Source organism: Osmerus eperlanus, chromosome 11 (assembly GCF_963692335.1).
Source record: "Osmerus eperlanus chromosome 11, fOsmEpe2.1, whole genome shotgun sequence".
NCBI lineage: Eukaryota > Metazoa > Chordata > Actinopteri > Osmeriformes > Osmeridae > Osmerus > Osmerus eperlanus.
This window is the reverse complement of record NC_085028.1, coordinates 6920933-6938667: the sequence shown is the minus strand read 5'-3', so window position 1 is coordinate 6938667 and position 17735 is coordinate 6920933. Positions and strand designations below refer to the sequence as shown.

General features: G+C 49.6%; 2 protein-coding genes across 3 annotated transcripts; both read left to right on the top strand.

Annotated features, from left to right (window-relative positions):
* hepacama (hepatic and glial cell adhesion molecule a) lies at positions 1-3312 on the top strand. The gene is given in 9 exon segments (XM_062473435.1): positions 1-16; positions 271-407; positions 410-506; positions 509-625; positions 711-992; positions 1574-1664; positions 1886-1953; positions 2121-2194; positions 2471-3312. Coding segments are annotated over 9 exon segments (1215 nt in total). The 3' UTR covers positions 2804-3312.
* A 3851-nt stretch (positions 3313-7163) lies between these two features.
* pde9ac (phosphodiesterase 9ac) lies at positions 7164-17011 on the top strand. 2 transcript variants are annotated; one of them, XM_062473180.1, is made up of 19 exons: positions 7164-7329; positions 9594-9664; positions 10169-10246; positions 10346-10389; positions 10480-10534; positions 10793-10863; positions 11150-11237; positions 11444-11525; positions 11634-11708; positions 11823-11909; positions 12185-12289; positions 12601-12683; positions 13417-13573; positions 13896-14009; positions 14160-14264; positions 14451-14579; positions 14773-14868; positions 15138-15209; positions 16039-17011. In XM_062473180.1, the coding sequence occupies exons 1-18, from the start codon at positions 7261-7263 to the stop codon at positions 15186-15188; spliced, it is 1560 nt and encodes a 519-aa protein (XP_062329164.1). In that variant the 5' UTR covers positions 7164-7260; the 3' UTR covers positions 15189-15209; positions 16039-17011. The 2 variants fall into 2 exon arrangements, with proteins under 2 accessions (XP_062329164.1, XP_062329163.1); XM_062473179.1 differs by lacking the exon at positions 15138-15209.
* The last annotated feature ends 724 nt before the right edge of the window (positions 17012-17735 follow it).

Below are 17735 nucleotides of genomic sequence, written 5' to 3'. Positions count from 1 at the left end.
ATGACCTGGTGTGGCAGTCAGAAAATGATGGAAAAAAGTTCCCTTTTAAGCCATGTTGGATGTCAGTGTTTGGTGGGACTCAAGGTGTGCATTATTTACTTAGAGCAGTGTATGGCTAGGGGACTGTTTGTCTGCCTGTTGGGCTGTCTGCCTGTTTTTTGGCCTGTAGGCACTGCTTTTCTATACTCTGTCTGTTTGTCTGTCTGTCCTTCCGTGTGTCCATCTGACGCTGTGACTAACCTTGTCCAACCCTGTGTCCCCCCCCTCCAGGCAGCAGGGTGTTGGGGGTGAACGTGAGCTGCCCCAGCCCCCTGGTGCGGGGCACCCTGGGGGGGGAAGCCCTCCTGGTCCGTCAGCTACACCAGCCGCAGCTCCGACTCCCCGTCATCAAGTGGGCAGCTGCGGCTGGGAGCGGGAGAAGCCCGTCACCGTGGTCCAGTCCATCAGCACCAGCGTCATCGGCAACCTGCGCCCGGAGTACCGCGACCGGATCTTGATGTTCGACAACGCTCCCTGCTGCTCCACAGCCTGCAGATGTCAGACGAGAGGGGGGCGTACGGGGTGGAGATCTCCATCACCGACGACACCTTCACCGGGGAGAAGAACATCAATCTCACCGTGGATGGTAAGCATGCGCTGATTATTTTGGCGCCCGCAAGCATGGGTTGTGGTTGGTCGCTACGTCCAGATGGTCGTGTAGTAACACCCTCTTCCAGTCACCAGACCCTACATCCAGATGTTGGCTTCCTCGGTCCTGGAGCTCAGCGAGCTCTTCCATCTTCACTGTTCCCATGACAACGGCACCAAGCCCACGTACACTTGGCAGAAGGGGGGCCAGGTTCTGGCCAATGACTCGCGGCTGCAGCTGTCACATGATCAGAAGGTGCTGACCATCTCGCGGGTGGTGATGTCGGACGATGACGTGTACAGCTGCGTGGTGGACAACCCCATCAGCAGCATGAGGAGCCTGCCTGTCAAACTCACCGTCTACAGTAGGTGGTGCCAAAGTACACACACACACACACACACAACAGAGGGCCGGTTCATCTCACAGAGAACAGATTGGGGTTTAAATACATCACACTGGTTGGTTAGATTCTCTTTGTTTCCATGCTGGGCTTCATCTGTGTTTGTTGGAGATACTGATCTCAGATCTTCAGATTAGACTTCCTCTCTAGGACGTAGGGAAGAGAGGGTTGTTGAGATGTAAGGAGAGGAGCAGAGTGTGTGGGAGCCTGCTGCCTGTAGCAGGGGACAGGAAGTCTTCAGAGAGGTACTAAAGGTCTTCCTGCGGGCATCACTAATCCTCCTTTCATTACTGCTCATCCATGACCATCCAGCTGCTGTGCTGACCAGCCAGTTCCAACCAACCAACCAGCTCTCTCCCCCTCTCTCTCTCTTCCTCACTCTCTCGCCCTCTCTCTCCCTCTCTCCCTCTCTCTTTCTCACTCTCGCCCCCCCTCTCTCCCTATCTCTCTCTCTCTCTTTCTCACTCTCTCCCCCCCTCTCTCTCTCTCTCTCTCTCTCTCTATCTCTCTATGTCTCTCTCTCTCTCTCATTCTCTCTCTGGCAGAGCGTAGCTCGCTGTACATCATCCTGTCCACCGGGGGCATATTCTTGCTGATCACCCTGGTGACTGTGTGTGCTTGCTGGAAGCCCTCCAAGTAAGAGCTCCATGGTCCTGCTGCCGCACACAAACACACACACACACACACATTTACTCTTGGATATCTTGGGACCTCATTCCCTTCTCTGAGTGTAGGTAGACATAATGTTACTTCAGTATAACTGCTTGCTTTTGTAACATTTAGTAGCACGATAGCGCACGGTAACTGCTTGTTGTGTGACATTGTGTAACACAGTGCCTCTGTTCCCCTCCTTGCAGAAAGAAGCGCCAGTCTGCCATCCAAAGATCCCCTGTTTATATGGAGCAGAGTGAGAACGGCCATGATGGTAAGACACCAGAGGAGCGGGACTCGAACACACAACCTTCACCAAGCAGCTGCGACAGTCGTAGGCTGTTGGGTCAGGCCCTAGCAGGTTTCAGAGTGGGCTTGTTCAGGATTCTAATCCTGGCTAACTGTTTTTGTGGTTGTTTTTCGATTGTTTTTTCCTCCTAGTGGATGTGGTTCCTAAACCAATGGGTTATCCTGGTCGCAGGAGCCCTCTGGCTCTCTATGTGCTCAATGAAGACGTGAGTGACACTCCTTTTAGCTACCAGGGTTGGTGTACCACATGAAGATTAGACATTTGATCCCAGATTACTCACCCTATTCAATGTTATATTAGGTAATACCTGGTAACGGAATCAAGTCGACAATTGTATCAATGCCTAATCTATGTCTATTTAATTCCCAAAGTAAGATAATTGATATTTTCAGTTTCTTGAGTGTTTTAGTTCACCTCTACTTCCTGTTTACACCTGCTTCCTGTTTTCATATATACTATACTTCCTGTTTCCCCTTCACAGGAACTTGATGAGAGCTGCTCGAGGAATCCTCACATTCAACCAGGGCTTAGATACCCGCCCAACTACGCCCACACACTTGAGGGCCACGCCCACTCCCTCCGCAGGTACCCTCGCAGTCCTGTCCCCTCCCCCCTGGCTCAACCCCATCGGCCCACCCCCCTGCGCCCCATCCTCCACCCATGTGCCCCACCATCACCACTCGCCACTGGCTCTGGGAGGAGACCCCGCCCACCTGTGAGCCTTCCAACCAACCGGCAGACACCAGAGCCGGCCATAACCACGGAGACCACAGAGGCCGAGTTCCCGCCCCTCTCCACTGCCCCTCCTTCATGACCCGAGGCTGGGACTGGAGGGCCTGACTGTCTGAGTAACCACCTAGCAGTGCTCACTCCCAATACCCCTCACTATGCCGTCACTCTATATGTTTGATATTAGCTACCATGAGAGTATAACGTTCCTTTTTGTTTGTATGGATCTTTATGTGCTCTCCTGCTCGCCCTGTTTGGAAACATGAGATTGAGACACTTTCTTTACACTGGGCAGACAGACAGGCAGTCTAACCGACAGTTAGACAGACAGACCTGACCACACCGTGACACAATTCTGCTTATCAGAATGGATGTATTTACCTTTTTTCATTTTTGGTATTTCAAACATTATTTCAACCCTTTCTTCTTGTGTATAAAGTACCAAGATCCAGTGCTATGTAAATATGTTATTTGGGGATTTTTACACAGCAGACATTTTAACACCTCATATAAAACAGCTTCTTTATCACACAAGATACATTTTTATAAATTTGAACTAAAATAAACAATGGATGAAGGTTCCTCATGTGTCCAGCAGATGTCGCTCTCCCCTTTTCTCTATGTACCTACATCTGCAACCTGGTCATCTAACCATCTGTCCATCACATCCATACACGCATCCTTTCAACCATCCATCCATCCATCCATCCAAAGGAGGTCTGGGAGTGTTGACCGTCCAGACATGCGTGGGAGGTCCTCAAGGTGGAGCAGGTTAATGCATCTTCTTTCATCCTGTGACACAAAGCATGAAGGATACAGAGAGACGAAGGGAAAGGAGGAGAGAAAGAGAAGAAGAGAGAGAATGAGATAAAAGGAGTCTGAGGTGTCCCTGGGCTGTTCTTCAAAACACACAGAGAGAGAAAAAGAAAGAGAGAGAGAGAGAGAGAGAGAAGAGAGAGAGAGAGAGAGAGAGAGAGAGAGAGAGAGAGAGAGAGAGAGAGAGAGAGAGAGAGAGAGAGAGAGAGAGAGAGAAAGTCACCCAGAGAAGGGACAAGAGAGATTGACGGGGGGCAAGAACATGACTGTGAAAGAGGGGGAGAGTGAAAGACCAAAGCGAAGAGAGGCACTGTTTGAGCTCTCGTCAGTATTATCAGGCTAATGCCCAGTAAAATCAGAATCAGAATCAGAATGGGATTTATTCGCCATGAAAGTTTGCACAGACAAGGAATTTGCTTTGGCAGGAAGGTGCATACAATAAACATATAGGGACCTACAATTTAAATATGTGGACTATCTATATACTAAGGGTACATAAACTAGCAGTACTAAGTGGGATTAGAATAGAATTAAATATACAATCAAATAAAATATAAGTTGCCGTAAATTACAATATAAAAATACAAAAATACAAATATTACAAAAAATACAAATGTACAAAATACAATTTTGTAATGCAGTGCAAAAAGCAGTGTGTTTTAAGCAGGAAGTCATTAGAGTCAGTGTGGTCCCTTGGCCTTGTTGAAGAGGCCAACAGCGGAAGGGAAGAAACTGTTTTTGTGGCGTGAGGTATTGGTAAAAGAATAGCCTCCTCCAGCTGCTCATCTTTTATCATGAAAATAGATGTGATTTCATCCTGCCTGTTGCCTTACGGCTGCCTTTGTTGCCTTTGTCATGTCATCCAGCCAGAGATGACATGAGGTGTGATGATCTGCTCTGTCGAAGCAGCATGCATTACCTTCTCATTCACCTGAGGTCTATTGTCTCTGTTTTATGTTAAAGCTGGCAGAGCTCCGAGGACACACATCACTTGAGCACGCACAATCCAGGCCCACACACACACCTAAACATGTCTGCATATACACACATAGACTCACGCACACACACACACACACACACACACACACCACAGACGCACAGAAATGCACACACATTTCGCACAACACAAAGTCACACACACACGCACACAGTGTGTCAGCTTTATTTTGGAAACTATCTTTGATCTTTGGTTCTATCTCGTGTTCTCTATCTCTCAAAGCCTGCCTCCTACATATAGATGGTGTGTCACAGAGGGAGAAATGTGTGTGTGTGTGTGGGTGTTTGCAAGTGTGCGTGTGTGCAAGTGTGTGTGTGCAATTGTGTGTAGGTACAAGGTAAGAAAAGATGAAGCTTTCCTCCCAGAGACTCATTTCTGTAATTACCTCCAGCTGGTGTAACAGATTGAACAAAAGACAACTACAAACACACAGAGAGAGAGAGAGAGAGAGAGAGAGAGAGAGAGAGAGAGAGAGAGAGAGAGAGAGAGAGAGAGAGAGAGAGAGAGAGAGAGAGAGAGAGAGAGAGAGAGAGAGAAACCACACCAACAGAGTAGGGTCTCTGCTGTTTCTGCTCAAGGTGTTGATTGCCCTCAGATTCACACTGCACTGTCAGACCCAGGCTGTGGTTATAACAACCACCCCAGACACCATCACCTTTAATAAGGCCATATTATCTGTGCCCTGCTAACTTCACCTGGCACAGGAGGTGTTGTCCACATTACACCCATCAACCGTTTGATTGGTTCACAATTCAAAAAGTTCACAATAAATCAGACTGGTTTGTTGATCAGTCGCAGGGTTTTCTATTGAAATCATCACTTTTGTGTTGTGATCTTCATTAGTGGCCCTGTTGTGTTTTTAAGGGTCTGAAGGTGGACTGTACTCCCCGCAGACTCCTCCCCAGCCCTCCTGACCAGGCCATCTGGCACAGACACTCTCAATGGGGACCAGCCAGGGTGAAGGACACACACACACTTCCAGTATAAAAAGGGTACACACACACACACACACACGCACCTATGCATACAGTATACACGCAGTACACACACACAAATATACACACACAGACGCACTTGTGCATTTTTCCACACACGCTCTTACACATACGGTACACGCACACACACACACTCACTCTTGAATTCAGTCGTCCACCAGGCCCAGGCCTTCACCAGAGTGTAATAGACAGAGACAGTGAAAAACATTACTGTAGCATACAGATGTGTAGTGTCACACAGAGTTAGTACAGTACAGAATGGATAACACACACTTTGATGAATCTCTCATTTCACCAGGCAGGTCAAAGACCAAAAGTGTCATTTCTAATGATGACCTGGCATGAACAGAAGGTTGTGTGAGCTGTGTATTCTTCCTGTGTGAGAGGACCTGGTCATCTGGGACATTGTGGTCTCCTTAATCAGATGCTGACGATAAAACAGAATCCGCTACTGGAGAGAACTCGTACGGGTGAACTCCTCTCTGTTGAAGCTTTCATGGACCTGAAAGATAGAAGCTCTCACAGGCTCTTCAAGCGGTTTGAAGAAGATACCTCGGCCTGTATTTACTCCCTCTAGTTACCCCTGGCAACCAACCAGAGTACCAATTATGTACAAGAGGACGGCATAACCCCCAGGTGCCCCTACCTCTCTCTATCTCCCTCTCTCTTTCTCATTCTCTCTTTCTCTCCCTCTCCGTCTCTCTCTCTCTTGCCCCTCTTTCTCATTTTCTCTAGGACTCTCTCTCTCAATTCCCCATCCTTCCCCACCTCTTGTTTCTCTCAATTCCCCCGCTCTCCCCACCCCTTGTCTCCTCCTCCCAGGCTCCTCCCCCGGCCAGCTTCGTGGACCAGCATAAGCAGCAGTGTCTGGGAGAGCGCATCATCCCCCAGTCTGAGGAGAAGCTGTCTGTTCTGCTGTTTACAACACGCTCACACTCAGGACCACACTGACCACACTGTGAGTACAGGGGGCCAACACGGACGGCTTTGTTTGTTTGTGTTTGTTTGTGCGTGTTTGTGTTGTTTTTTTCTGTTTGTGTTTGTGTTGCTGGTTTGTTGATCTGTTGTGTTTTTGTTTGACTATTTGCTTGATTGTTGACGGATTGATTTCAGAGTGTCGATGGTGGACACTGATCAATTTTTTATTCAGTGTTGAGAGGATGCATGCTTTGGTGTTCACTTGCGTAGTGTGTTATGGTGAGTGATTGGTTTTGTGTGTGATAATGTGGTTCAGCTTTTGTAGTTTAACATGCATTATGGTGTGTGTGGTTCAGTGCTGTTTGTATATGTGTTTTAAAGTATCTTGATTTCCAGAACCATTATGAATTAGAGGGTTAGGATCATACTGTCAGCTATGTGGATATCCACATGAATTCCTCTGTTCAGATGTGATTGCTTCCTCCTGTCATGTGACGGACTCTGTTAGAACAGCACTGCACTTCTGTGTCTCTGCAGCTTCTGATCCAGGGAGGCTTCGCTGGGTGATCAGGTCCCTGTAGGATGACTGTGTGACAGTGTGTCTTTGTGTCTGTGAGGAGGTCTTCAGGAAGGAGAGAGAGAGAGAGAGAGAGAGAGAGAGAGAGAGAGAGAGAGAGAGAGAGAGAGAGAGAGAGAGAGAGAGAGAGAGAGAGAGAGAGAGAGAGAGAGAGAGCAAGAGAGAGTGAGAGAGACAAATAATACAGAAGACAGTCACAGAAAAAGAGGCAGGGAAAGAGAGAGTGTGGAAGAGTCACCATGGGGTCCAGCTCGTCCTCCTACGCACCCAAGACCATCTACCTGGATGTGGAGGGGAAGGTGCAGAAGGTGGGTCCTCTCCCTGGCCCTGTTGCTCTGTCTGTCTGTCCTGGACTTGTGCTCTGTGTGCCCTTTTAAGTAGATCATTTATTTAGCCTTTTTTAATTATTACTGATAGGACGGTCAGAGAGAGAGGTATGCTCTCTTACCTAGCGAGCCACCTGGGTGACCCAGTGTGTGTCTACGTACATGCATGAGTGTGTGTACGTGAAAATGTGTGTCTCTGTCTCGTTAGAGGGCTTCTGGATGTGACATGTGTCTCGTAGAGCAGGTTAAAGGTCAGACGAAAGGGAGGAGGTGGAAGTGGGAGGAGAAGGAGGCCAGGGGAGGAGAAGGAGGCCAGGGGAGGAGAAGGAGGCCAGGGGAGGAGAAGGAGGCCAGGGGAGGAGAAGGAGGTCATCGGAGGAGAAGGAGGCCAGGGGAGGAGAAGGAGGTCATGGGAGGAGAAGGAGGCCAGGGGAGGATAAGGAGGCCAGGGGAGGAGAAAGAGGTCAGGGGAGGAGAAGGAGGTCAGGAGAGGAAAAGGAGGCCAGGGGAGGAGAAGGAGGTCAGGGGAGGAGAAGGAGGCCAGGGGAGGATAAGGAGGCCAGGGGAGGAGAAAGAGGTCAGGGGAGGAGAAGGAGGTCAGGAGAGGAAAAGGAGGCCAGGGGCGGAGAAGGAGGTCAGGAGAGGAAAAGGAGGTCAGGGGAGGAGAAGGAGGTCAGGGGAGGAAAAGGAGGTCAGGGGAGGAGAAGGTCAAGGGAGGAGAAGGAGGTCAGGGGAGGAGAAGGAGGCCAGGGGAGGAGAAGGAGGTCAGGGGAGGAGAAGGTCAAGGGAGGAGAAGGAGGTCAGGGGAGGAGAAGGAGGTCAGGGGAGGAAAAGGAGGTCAGGGGAGGAAAAGGAGGTCAGAAGAGGAGAGGGGGGATCAGAAAAGAGATGAGGAGGTCTCCGCCAAATTCTGAGCCTGCTTCTCCTACACTGGAGTGGACGCCATAGTAACCACAATAAAGTAACATTGTAAAGTAGCAATAAAGTAACCTCCATACTTTTTGCAGAAACCTTTGAACTTTTCCAGTATCCTCTCATCCTTCTACAACAACCACTGAACCTTGGTGAACTGTCTCCTCATAGGTTCCTGATCAGTGCGTCTGTATGTTAGAAACATGACTTCTGGGAGTCAGTGAGAGTTCACCCCCCCCCTCCCCCCCCTCCCTCAAGCTCAGAGCCTTATTAAGACTTGTGCTGGATCCCCTGGGGGCTGGGGTGCCATGGGGGCCAGGGGGAGTGAGGGAGAGGGGGGGAGCTGCAGCAGGTGACAAAGACCCAGGATGGCCTCTTGTGTGAGGTGGGGATTATATATAGACCCTGGGGGGGAGGGGAGAGGGGGCAGGGCACAGGTGCTGCTGGCACTACTGACAGCACAGCCACCTGTTGCCAGCACATTCCATACAACCCTTTGTGATTGGCCCTGTGTTTCTCACAACTCCTTGTGATTGGTCCCACGGTCTACACAAATCCTTGTGATAGGTCCCCGCTCTACACAACTTACACAACTCCTTGTGATTTGGTCACAGGCTTCCCACTTCTATTCTATCCAGATCTTCACAGGGCTGGGGCTGGGGGTAAGGCTAGGGCTGAGGGCTGAGGCTGGGGGTGAGGCTAGGGCTGAGGGCTGAGGCTGGGGGTGAGACTAGGGCTGAGGCTGGGGGTGAGGCTAGGGCTGAGGGCTGAGGCTGGGGGTGAGACTAGGGCTGAGGGCTGAGGCTGGGGGTGAGGCTAGGGCTGAGGGCTGAGGCTAGGGGTGAGACTAGGGCTGAGGGCTGAGGCTGGGGGTGAGACTAGGGCTGAGGGCTGAGGCTGGGCCTGAGTGTTTGTCTGCAGCACCTGTTAGTCAGAATATCTTCAAGTGGGATGAAAGCAGGTAGCAACAGTTCATCAGGGACAAGGAAGTTAAGGAAGTTACAAATACGCTCAAAATGACCAAAGTCAAGCCATCAGATGGTGTAGTCAGATCAGCAAAAGGACCAGCCTTACTCCTATGACTCCCCTCTAACTCAAACCCAGGAGGTCACTGTAGGGCAGGACTCACTTCTGTGTCAAGGTGTCCTTGACACAGATGTTATACAGTCAGAACATCACGTATCTACCTCGCTGCCTCAGTCCTGCCTGCCTCTCTGTTTATCTGTTTCACTGCCTGCCTGCCTGCCTGCCTGCCTGCCTGCCTGCCTGCCTGCTTGCTTGCTTGCCTGTCTGTTTCTCTGGCTGCCTGACTGTCTACTCTCTGTCTCCCTCAGGTGGTGTTCAGTCGTTACTGCAGCCCATGTGACATTAAGGAGCTGTTGTGTTCTTCCTCTAACATCCCCAGGTCAGAAATTTCTTCTTCTACACATCCTCTCACCTCCTCTCTCTTCTTCTTCTACACCTCCTCTCACCTCCTCTCTCTTCTTCTTCTACACCTCCTCTCACCTCCTCTCTCTTCTTCTTCTACACCTCCTCTCACCTCCTCTCTCTTCTTCTTCTACACCTCCTCTCACCTCCTCTCTCTTCTTCTTCTACACCTCCTCTCACCTCCTCTCTCTTCTTCTTCTACACCTCCTCTCACCTCCTCTCTCTTCTTCTTCTACACCTCCTCTCACCTCCTCTCTCTTCTTCTTCTTCACCTTCTCTCACCTCCTCTATCTTCTTCTTCAACACCTTCTCTCACTTCCTCTTTCTTTTCTCTGTCTCTCCTTCTCCTTTTCATCTACTCTTTCCTTCTCCTCTCAACCCCCTCACCCCACTTCCTTTTCTTCGGAACTCCTATCTCCCGCTCCATCCTTCTCTTTCAAGCTGAGATTCAAAGCTAATCTCAGCCGTCCTTCTCCTGCAGGAACACTTCCATCATGATGGTGGACCCGGAAGGGGCTCTGGTCTCCATCGACCCCACGATGCCAATCAACTCTCCCAAGTAACATCATCCCTCACTCTGGTGTCACCAACTCTTTAGAATGACACATGGTCTCTGTCCCTCTCCTGGTGACGTCAACTTGTCTCTATCTCTCCCCAGCTCCCTGTACAAGGTGGTTGCTATGTCAACGGGTCAGCTAGGAGGTGATGCACACACACACACACACACACGCTCAGAGAAAGAGAGAGGGAAGGAGGGAGAGAGAGACTGATGTGGGTTGTTTGCCTCCACAGACAAAGAGGACATGTTCCAGAATGTTTTGTCTCAGGTGGCGGAACAGTTTAGCAGGTGTGTACCAATGGGATGTTTGTGTGTGGTGTGTGTGGTGTGTGTGTGTGTCTGTGTGTTTATTCACGTTCCCCGGTCGTTCTGCTTGGTATCTATCCTTCCAAACTAATCGCCCTCCTCACCTTTCTTCCTCTCTCTTCTCTTCTCCACCTCACCTGTCTTCTCCTCTTCTCTCCTCTTCTCTCTCCTCTTCTCTCTCCTCCTCTCCTCCTCTCCTCCTCTCCTCCTCTCCTCTCTCCTCCTCTTACCTCCCATCAGGGCGTTCCGTATCAACGAGTTGAAGACAGAGGTGACCAACAGACTGGCCATGCTGGAGAAGAGAGTGGAGCGTAGGTGTCATGTCCTCTGCTTCCATTCCTCCCAGTACACTCAGACACGCCTCTCACCTCAGGGGGGCGGAGCACTTGACTTCCAACCCACCCCTGTGTGTCGCTTTGGCAAACTGATAAATGCGAATGTGAATAAATGTGTTCGTATTATGACGGAGTTCCCCACACATCACACAGCATCTCACTTCACAATGACTGGGCAGTGAGGGACAGTGGAGAACACGCAAACGCGAGGACAGGATTGAGCCGTTGTTGTTGATGGCTCGCTGTTGTGTTGCTGTTCCAGTGGAGGGCCTGAAGGTGGTGGAGATCGAGAAGTGCAAGAACGACCTGAGGAAGCTGAGAGATGAGATGACGTCCAGAGGAGGGGGCAGGTGAGACTCTGGAGGTTCCAAACCTGCTCAGACCGTGCTGCCACCCTGCCTCGCCACCGGGGGTGCTAGAGCAACACACATTCTGTTGAGAGACATATGTGTACTATGAGACTAAGTCGCAATTGCTATAGATTTTGTGTAAGAGAGAAGGGTGGGCGTCAGGTTGGGTTTTTAGATGAGTGTGTTGTGTTGACTGCCCCCTACAGGGTGAACTGTCCCTGTAAATACAACTTCTGTGATGACGGGAAGAAGCTGACCCCCAGGAGGGATGTGCCCAGCTATCCCAAGGTATGTGTGTGTGTGTGTGTGTGTACGTGGATATGCATGTGTATGTGCCACTGATGATAGTGAGATCCTGTTCCTTCCTCTCCCAAACAAACAAACACACACACACAGTACACCCTGTCCCAGGAGACCATTGAGGCCCTCAAGAAGCCTACCTTTGACGTCTGGCATTGGGAGCACAATGAGGTGGGTGGACCTCACACTAGCATGAGTCACTGAGATCTGTTGTTTCACTCTATACCCATGCAGTACATTTAATTGTGTGTGTGTGTGTGTGTGTACATGTGTGTGTGTGTCCAGATGCTGAGCTGTCTGGAATACATGTACCATGATTTGGGCCTGGTGAAAGAATTCAACATGAACCCCATCACTCTCAAACGCTGGCTGGTAAAAGTATACCATTAGCGGACTCAACACACATATGTGTGTGCATGTGTGTCTGTGTTTAAGTACAGTGCACTTCTGTTTGGGTGCCATCTGGGACACGCTTTATTTACACAGAGCCCAGCAGGTGGTCTCCAGATGCGCAGCCTAGCCAGAACACACTCCAGGCTCAGTTTAAAGATGATTTGTTGAGGACACACAGGATGAACCGGCTAGGTTGGTCCTATGACACAGGCTGACACCCCAGCACACACTGCCTGTCTCTTTGTCTCCCCCAGCTGGGCATCCAGGAGAACTACCGCAGCAACCCATTCCACAACTTCCGCCACTGCTTCTGTGTCAGCCAGATGATGTACGGCATGATCAACCTGTGCAACCTGCAGGTGAGGAGGGGAGGGATTGGAGGGGGGGAGGGGATGGGAGGAGGGGGGGAGGTGGGGAAGGGGAGGAGGGGAGAGGTGTAGGGGAGAGGTGGAGGAGAGGAGGGGAGGTGTAGAGTGGAAAGGAGGAGAGGAAAGGAGAGGAGGGGAGGATGTGAGGAGAGGAAGGGGGAAGATGATGAAGGGAGATTTGACCAGGGGAGGACAGACAGCTCCAGTAGATCTGATTATGCACAGGACATGGTGTCTCTGAAACATACAGTGTTACATTGCACTGTATTACATTGTGGTGTGTGTGTGTGTGTGCTCCTCAGGAGAAGCTAACCCTGACAGACATAGGTATTCTCATGACAGCTGCTGTGTGTCACGACCTGGACCACCCTGGATACAACAACACGTAAGACTCTCCCCCTCCCCCCTCCCTCCGGGGTGGGGCTCAATCCTGTCAAGCACACTTCTGTCCTCCTCCCCTCACCTGCTCTACGCGCTACACCAGCATCGGGACGAGAGCACACAAGCATTCTAGCACCGACCTGTTCAGTTCAGTTTAACTCCGCAGCCACTAGCTCAGGATCAAGCAAAGGAGGAGTAGAGGAAACCACCTTAGAGATTTGAGACACAGCTGTAGAATTGTCTCCGTTGCAGCCTTAGCTGGCTCGGTGAGGAGCTGCTGACAGACACAGCAGCGCAGATGGCCGTTCGCTCACTCTGGCATGTTCTGGAACATCCACAACACTTGGCCCCTCCGCTCTGTGGAATCAGGCCAGCCAGGCCACACCTCTCAAGGTGTTTTGGGGAAGAAACAGCACTGAGGGGGTTTGAAACGGGACAGACAGAGAGACAAACAGACAGACAGACAGACAGATAAACAGACAGACAGATAAACAGACAGACAAATAGTTAGATAAATACTGTAGCAAGAAAACTAGATGCTTGTGCCGAGTTACTGTCAATGCCAAGTCAGATGTGTGCGTTTCTTTCATAAATTGTTTGCAAAGAGGAAGACACACTGAAATGCTGTCCTGTTCAGGTAATGAATATGCTGAATGAGGTGTGTGTTTTTATGTGTGTGTGTGTGGGCGCACATCTGTGCAAATGTATGTATGTGTGTGTGTGTTTCACTCTACCAGGTACCAGATCAATGCACGTACTGAGTTGGCAGTACGTTACAACGACATCTCTCCCCTGGAGAACCACCACTGTGCCGTGGCCTTTCAGATCCTCTGCCTCCCAGAATGCAACATCTTCGCCAATGTGGAAATTGAGGCCTACAAGCAAATCAGACAGGTGGGACACAGGGAGAAGCTGGCCTGTTCTAAGGTCTTGCTTTGGTCTTGCTGTGAAATAGAACCAGGAGTTGTTCACAAAGCCTAAACACGCTCTATAGCATGTCCACTTCATCCCTAACATTAACCATAGATCCCCTCTACTCTCTCCATCTTGTCCTCCTCTCACTTCCCTTCCTCCTTCTACTCCTCCTCTCCATTACTCTCCTCCTCCTCCATTCTCTCCTTCTCCTCATCCACGGTGCTCCGCCTTCCTTTTCTCAACCTCCTCTTCCCCTCCTCCTCCTTCCCTTCTCCTCCTTCCTGTCCTCCTCCTTCTTCAGGCTATTATTACTCTGATCCTGGCCACAGACATGGCCAGGCATGGGGAGATATTGGACTCCTTCAAGCAGAAGGTTGACAACTTTGACTTCACCAATGAGGAGCATGTCACATGCGTGAGTAACACACGTGTACGCGCACACACCTGTACACACACACACCTGGGTCAATATATATCTGTGGGGACACATTGTGAAGGTGTTTAATTTAATTGACCATATGTGATGTGTGTGTGCGTGTGTGTGTGTGCGTGCATATGTGTTCAGCTGAAAATGGTCCTAATCAAGTGCTGTGACATCTCCAATGAGGTGCGCCCCACCGAGGTGGCTGAGCCATGGGTGGACTGTCTGCTGGAGGAATACTTCATGCAGGTCAGGACTACATCACCCACAATGCAACACCAGTCTCTGTCTTCTGTACTCATCGAATGATTGGTTGATTTATTGGTTGAATGATTGATGTATTGGTTGATTGGTTGACTGATTTGATTGATTGATTGATTGATTGGTTTATTTATTGATTGATTGGTTGGTTTATTGGTTGTTCCTGGTCCCTAGAGTGACAGGGAGAAGTCGGAGGGGCTGCCTGTGGCCCCGTTCATGGACAGAGACAAGGTCACCAAGCCCACTGCCCAGATCGGCTTCATCAAGTTCGTCCTTATCCCCATGTTTGAGAATGTCATGAAGGTAGATGTCTCCAGTACTTTTCTCTGTGTGTGTGTGTGTGTGTGTGTGTGTGTGTGTGTGTGTGTGTGTACTGACCTCCTGCTCTGCGATGTGTGTGTACTGACCTCCTGCTCTACGATGTGTGTGTGTGTGTGTGTGTGTGTGTGTGTGTGTGTGTGTGTGCGTGCGTGCGTGATGTGTGTGTGTGTCTCAGCTCTTTCCTCAGATAGAGGAGATCATGGTGCAGCCTCTCAGAGACTCTCGTGACCACTATGAGGAGCTGAAGCAGATTGATGATGCCATGACTGAGGTAGATCCTCTTGTCTGTCTGTCTCTGTCTGTCTGTGTCTGTCTGTCTGTATACTTCTCTGCCTGTACAGTCAGATGTACCAAGCCCTTTCCGGGCGGTGAGCTCACCTGAGGTGACTGGCTTGGGTAGTTCCCAGTGTCTCCGTGGGTCCAATCACGTGTTTGGTCTTCTGGTTCCACCAGTTCTCCCCCACTGAGTCTGGGCGGGGCTGCGGTTCCGCACCTGTACAACCGCTTGCTAACATAAAGGTGTGTCTTTTGTTCAACGAGGACCAGAAGAAAAAAACTGAAAAGATGTCATTAGGAGGGAAGAAGAAGTGAGCTCAGCGGCTCACTCAGCGTGTGAGTAACCTGGACTGGCTGGCCTTGGTAGTGTGCTAGTTCTGAGTGCCCTCTCTCTCGCCTGCCTCCCCGCCAAGCTGCTGTAGCGCAGTAGAGAGCTGTGTGTGAGAGCTCCAGGCTTAATGATGGCACAGTACTTTCACCACACCGGGTTAAACTATCCCCAAAGAAACAAGAAGGACCAATTTGACAATTATTAATTCGAATCTGATGACTTAAAAACATGAGTGAAATTAAATGGATTTGGGAAAAAACCTTCTTGCTAAAATGAAGGACAAGAAAAAAGCTCTGAGTTTTGGAGCTGTCTCTCACAGATTGTGTCAGAGACTTGATACTCTCGCCTACCTCTCTTTTGATTGGCCCCTGGGAGCGGGGGCACTCACACAATCACAGAACACTACTTAGGCACCACCTGACTCAGCCCAGGGCAGTCATCCAATCAATGTGGTGAAAATACTGTGCTGTCAAACCTCCATCGGTGCGGGCCGCAGTGGTTCTTCCTCCTCTCCATTGTATCTGCTGTGCTGTTGATGAATCATCTCTCCTTGGTTGGCTGCGTTTGGATGTTGAGGTTATGGGTGTTCGTAAATATTGGTGAAGGTCCCAGCTTGAGCGGAGTCCAGAAAGGTTGGGATCGATAGGGCTTGCATGGCAGCTCCTGATCAATATCTCAACCTGTTTCAGGGCCTGGTGAAATGTTATTTTCAATGGCCCCATTTCTGTAGAGTTTTCTTGGGTAGGTGTGTCGCTAGATGGTGGGAAGGGATGTGTTGAGTGAGGCTTTCACCTGTTAAATTACCCCTCACTTCCTGTCCGCCTTCTTTTCTAGGGGACCCGGACATGTGTGATCCGATTTCATGGAGCCAACAACAAACCGTCTATTTGAGGATTGGTCGACAACCGTTGTCCCGACCCAGTCCCTGATTGGTGAGCTGGAGGGTGGAGGCTGGAAGTAGAGGCGACTGACCAACTCATCCGACCAAACCGAACTCCTCAGACTTCCTTGAGACGCATTGCCACGGAAACATCGGCTCGGACTTTCTACGTTCGTTGTCGTTGTTTGTTTTTCGATGCTTCAGAGACATGACGTGTTCTGGGTGGTAGAGTTTTTGGTTGAAACGTAGAAAAAAAGTGATGATGTACAACAAGTATCTATTTCTATATTGGGGTAGTAGCACATGTAGGACCACCTTTACACCATTTTCACAAGTTTGAGATTGTTGGGTTCAGTCAAGTTATTTTGTCAACTTACAAATGAAAGCACAAAAAACATCCCTATATCGAATTACCTCCAGCCAGCATTAACTTAGTTTGCTTTAATCATTGCTACATAATACAGAAACTCCAAAGAGAATTTGAGTGGGCTTTCGATCAAAGCGAAACGTATCATGTTAGAAAACTAAAGCTGTATACTAGAAAGGCCACATGTCCTGTGATAATGTAAACACAAGGATACCTACACTACACTCCTCTGTCTTACTAGTGTCTGTAAAAAAACAAAATACACATGTATGTGTGTGTGTGTGTGTGTGTGTGCTTCTGTGTGTGTGCTTCTGTGTGTGTGTGCACCAGGGATTTCCTGTTTATTGTCGCCAGGCAGAGGTGTTTCAGGAGCCTTGCTGTAGCTGTAGGCTGGGACAAACGCAGCATATGTTGAAACATGATTTGTTTGCCTGAAGTGTACCACCCAAGGTACCACTTACCAACACACCGCTCTCTCTGTCCCCCCCTCATTCTCTCTCTTCCTCTCCCTCCTCTCTCTCTCTCTCTCTCTCTCTCTCTCTCTCTCTCTCTCTCTCTCTCTCTCTCTCTCTCTCTCTCTCTCTCCCTTTCTCTATTACTCTCTATTTTTGTCTATCTCTCCCTCCATTTCTATCTCTCTCTACTGCTTTCTCTCTCTCTCTCTCTCTCTCTCTCTCTCTCTCTCTCTCTCTCTCTCTCTCTCTCTCTCCATCTCTCTCTCCGTCTATCTCCATTTCTTTCTTTCTCAAGTATACCTTCACAGTACGGGTGGTGGTTTTTAACAGATTGATTTATGGCTTCTGTGTTTATTACCATATTTATTGCGATCGGTTTCTCCTCCTCTCTCTCTCTCTCTCTCTCTCTCTCTCTCTCTCTCTCTCTCTCTCTCTCTCTCTCTCTCTCTCTCTCTCTCTCTCTCTCTCTCTCTCTCTCTCTCTCTCTCTCTCTCTCTCTCTCCCTCTGTCTCTGTCTCTCTCTCCTCTCTCATGGCTGATAGACTCAGTCAGGTACACACACAGACCCTCTCACACACACACTGAAACTCATATAGATGCCTACCCTCATAACAGGTGACACTGTGCTACAAAAAAATAACATGTAATCAATGTACCTTTAATGTGATGTTTCAAGCACTGCAGCCTAATGTTCATAGTATATTATCCTAACATCATTAGAGTGGACACGTACAGCAGGGGTGTAGGTCCCTGCTGATTTGTTTCATTCTAACCGTGTGTGAGGGGAGGGGGGGGGGGGTAGACAGAGGATGAGGAATGGTGTTGGATG

What these genes read in the sequence shown, in the direction of transcription:
- pde9ac (XM_062473179.1), top strand. Translation starts at nt 7,261, where the DNA reads ATGGGGTCCAGCTCGTCCTCCTACGCACCCAAGACCATCTACCTGGAT. An exon ending in ACGTCCAGAGGAGGGGGCAG is followed by an intron (nt 11,238 to 11,443) that starts GTGAGACTCTGG and finishes TGCCCCCTACAG; the next exon opens with GGTGAACTGTCCCTGTAAAT. An exon ending in CCTACAAGCAAATCAGACAG is followed by an intron (nt 13,574 to 13,895) that starts GTGGGACACAGG and finishes CTCCTTCTTCAG; the next exon opens with GCTATTATTACTCTGATCCT.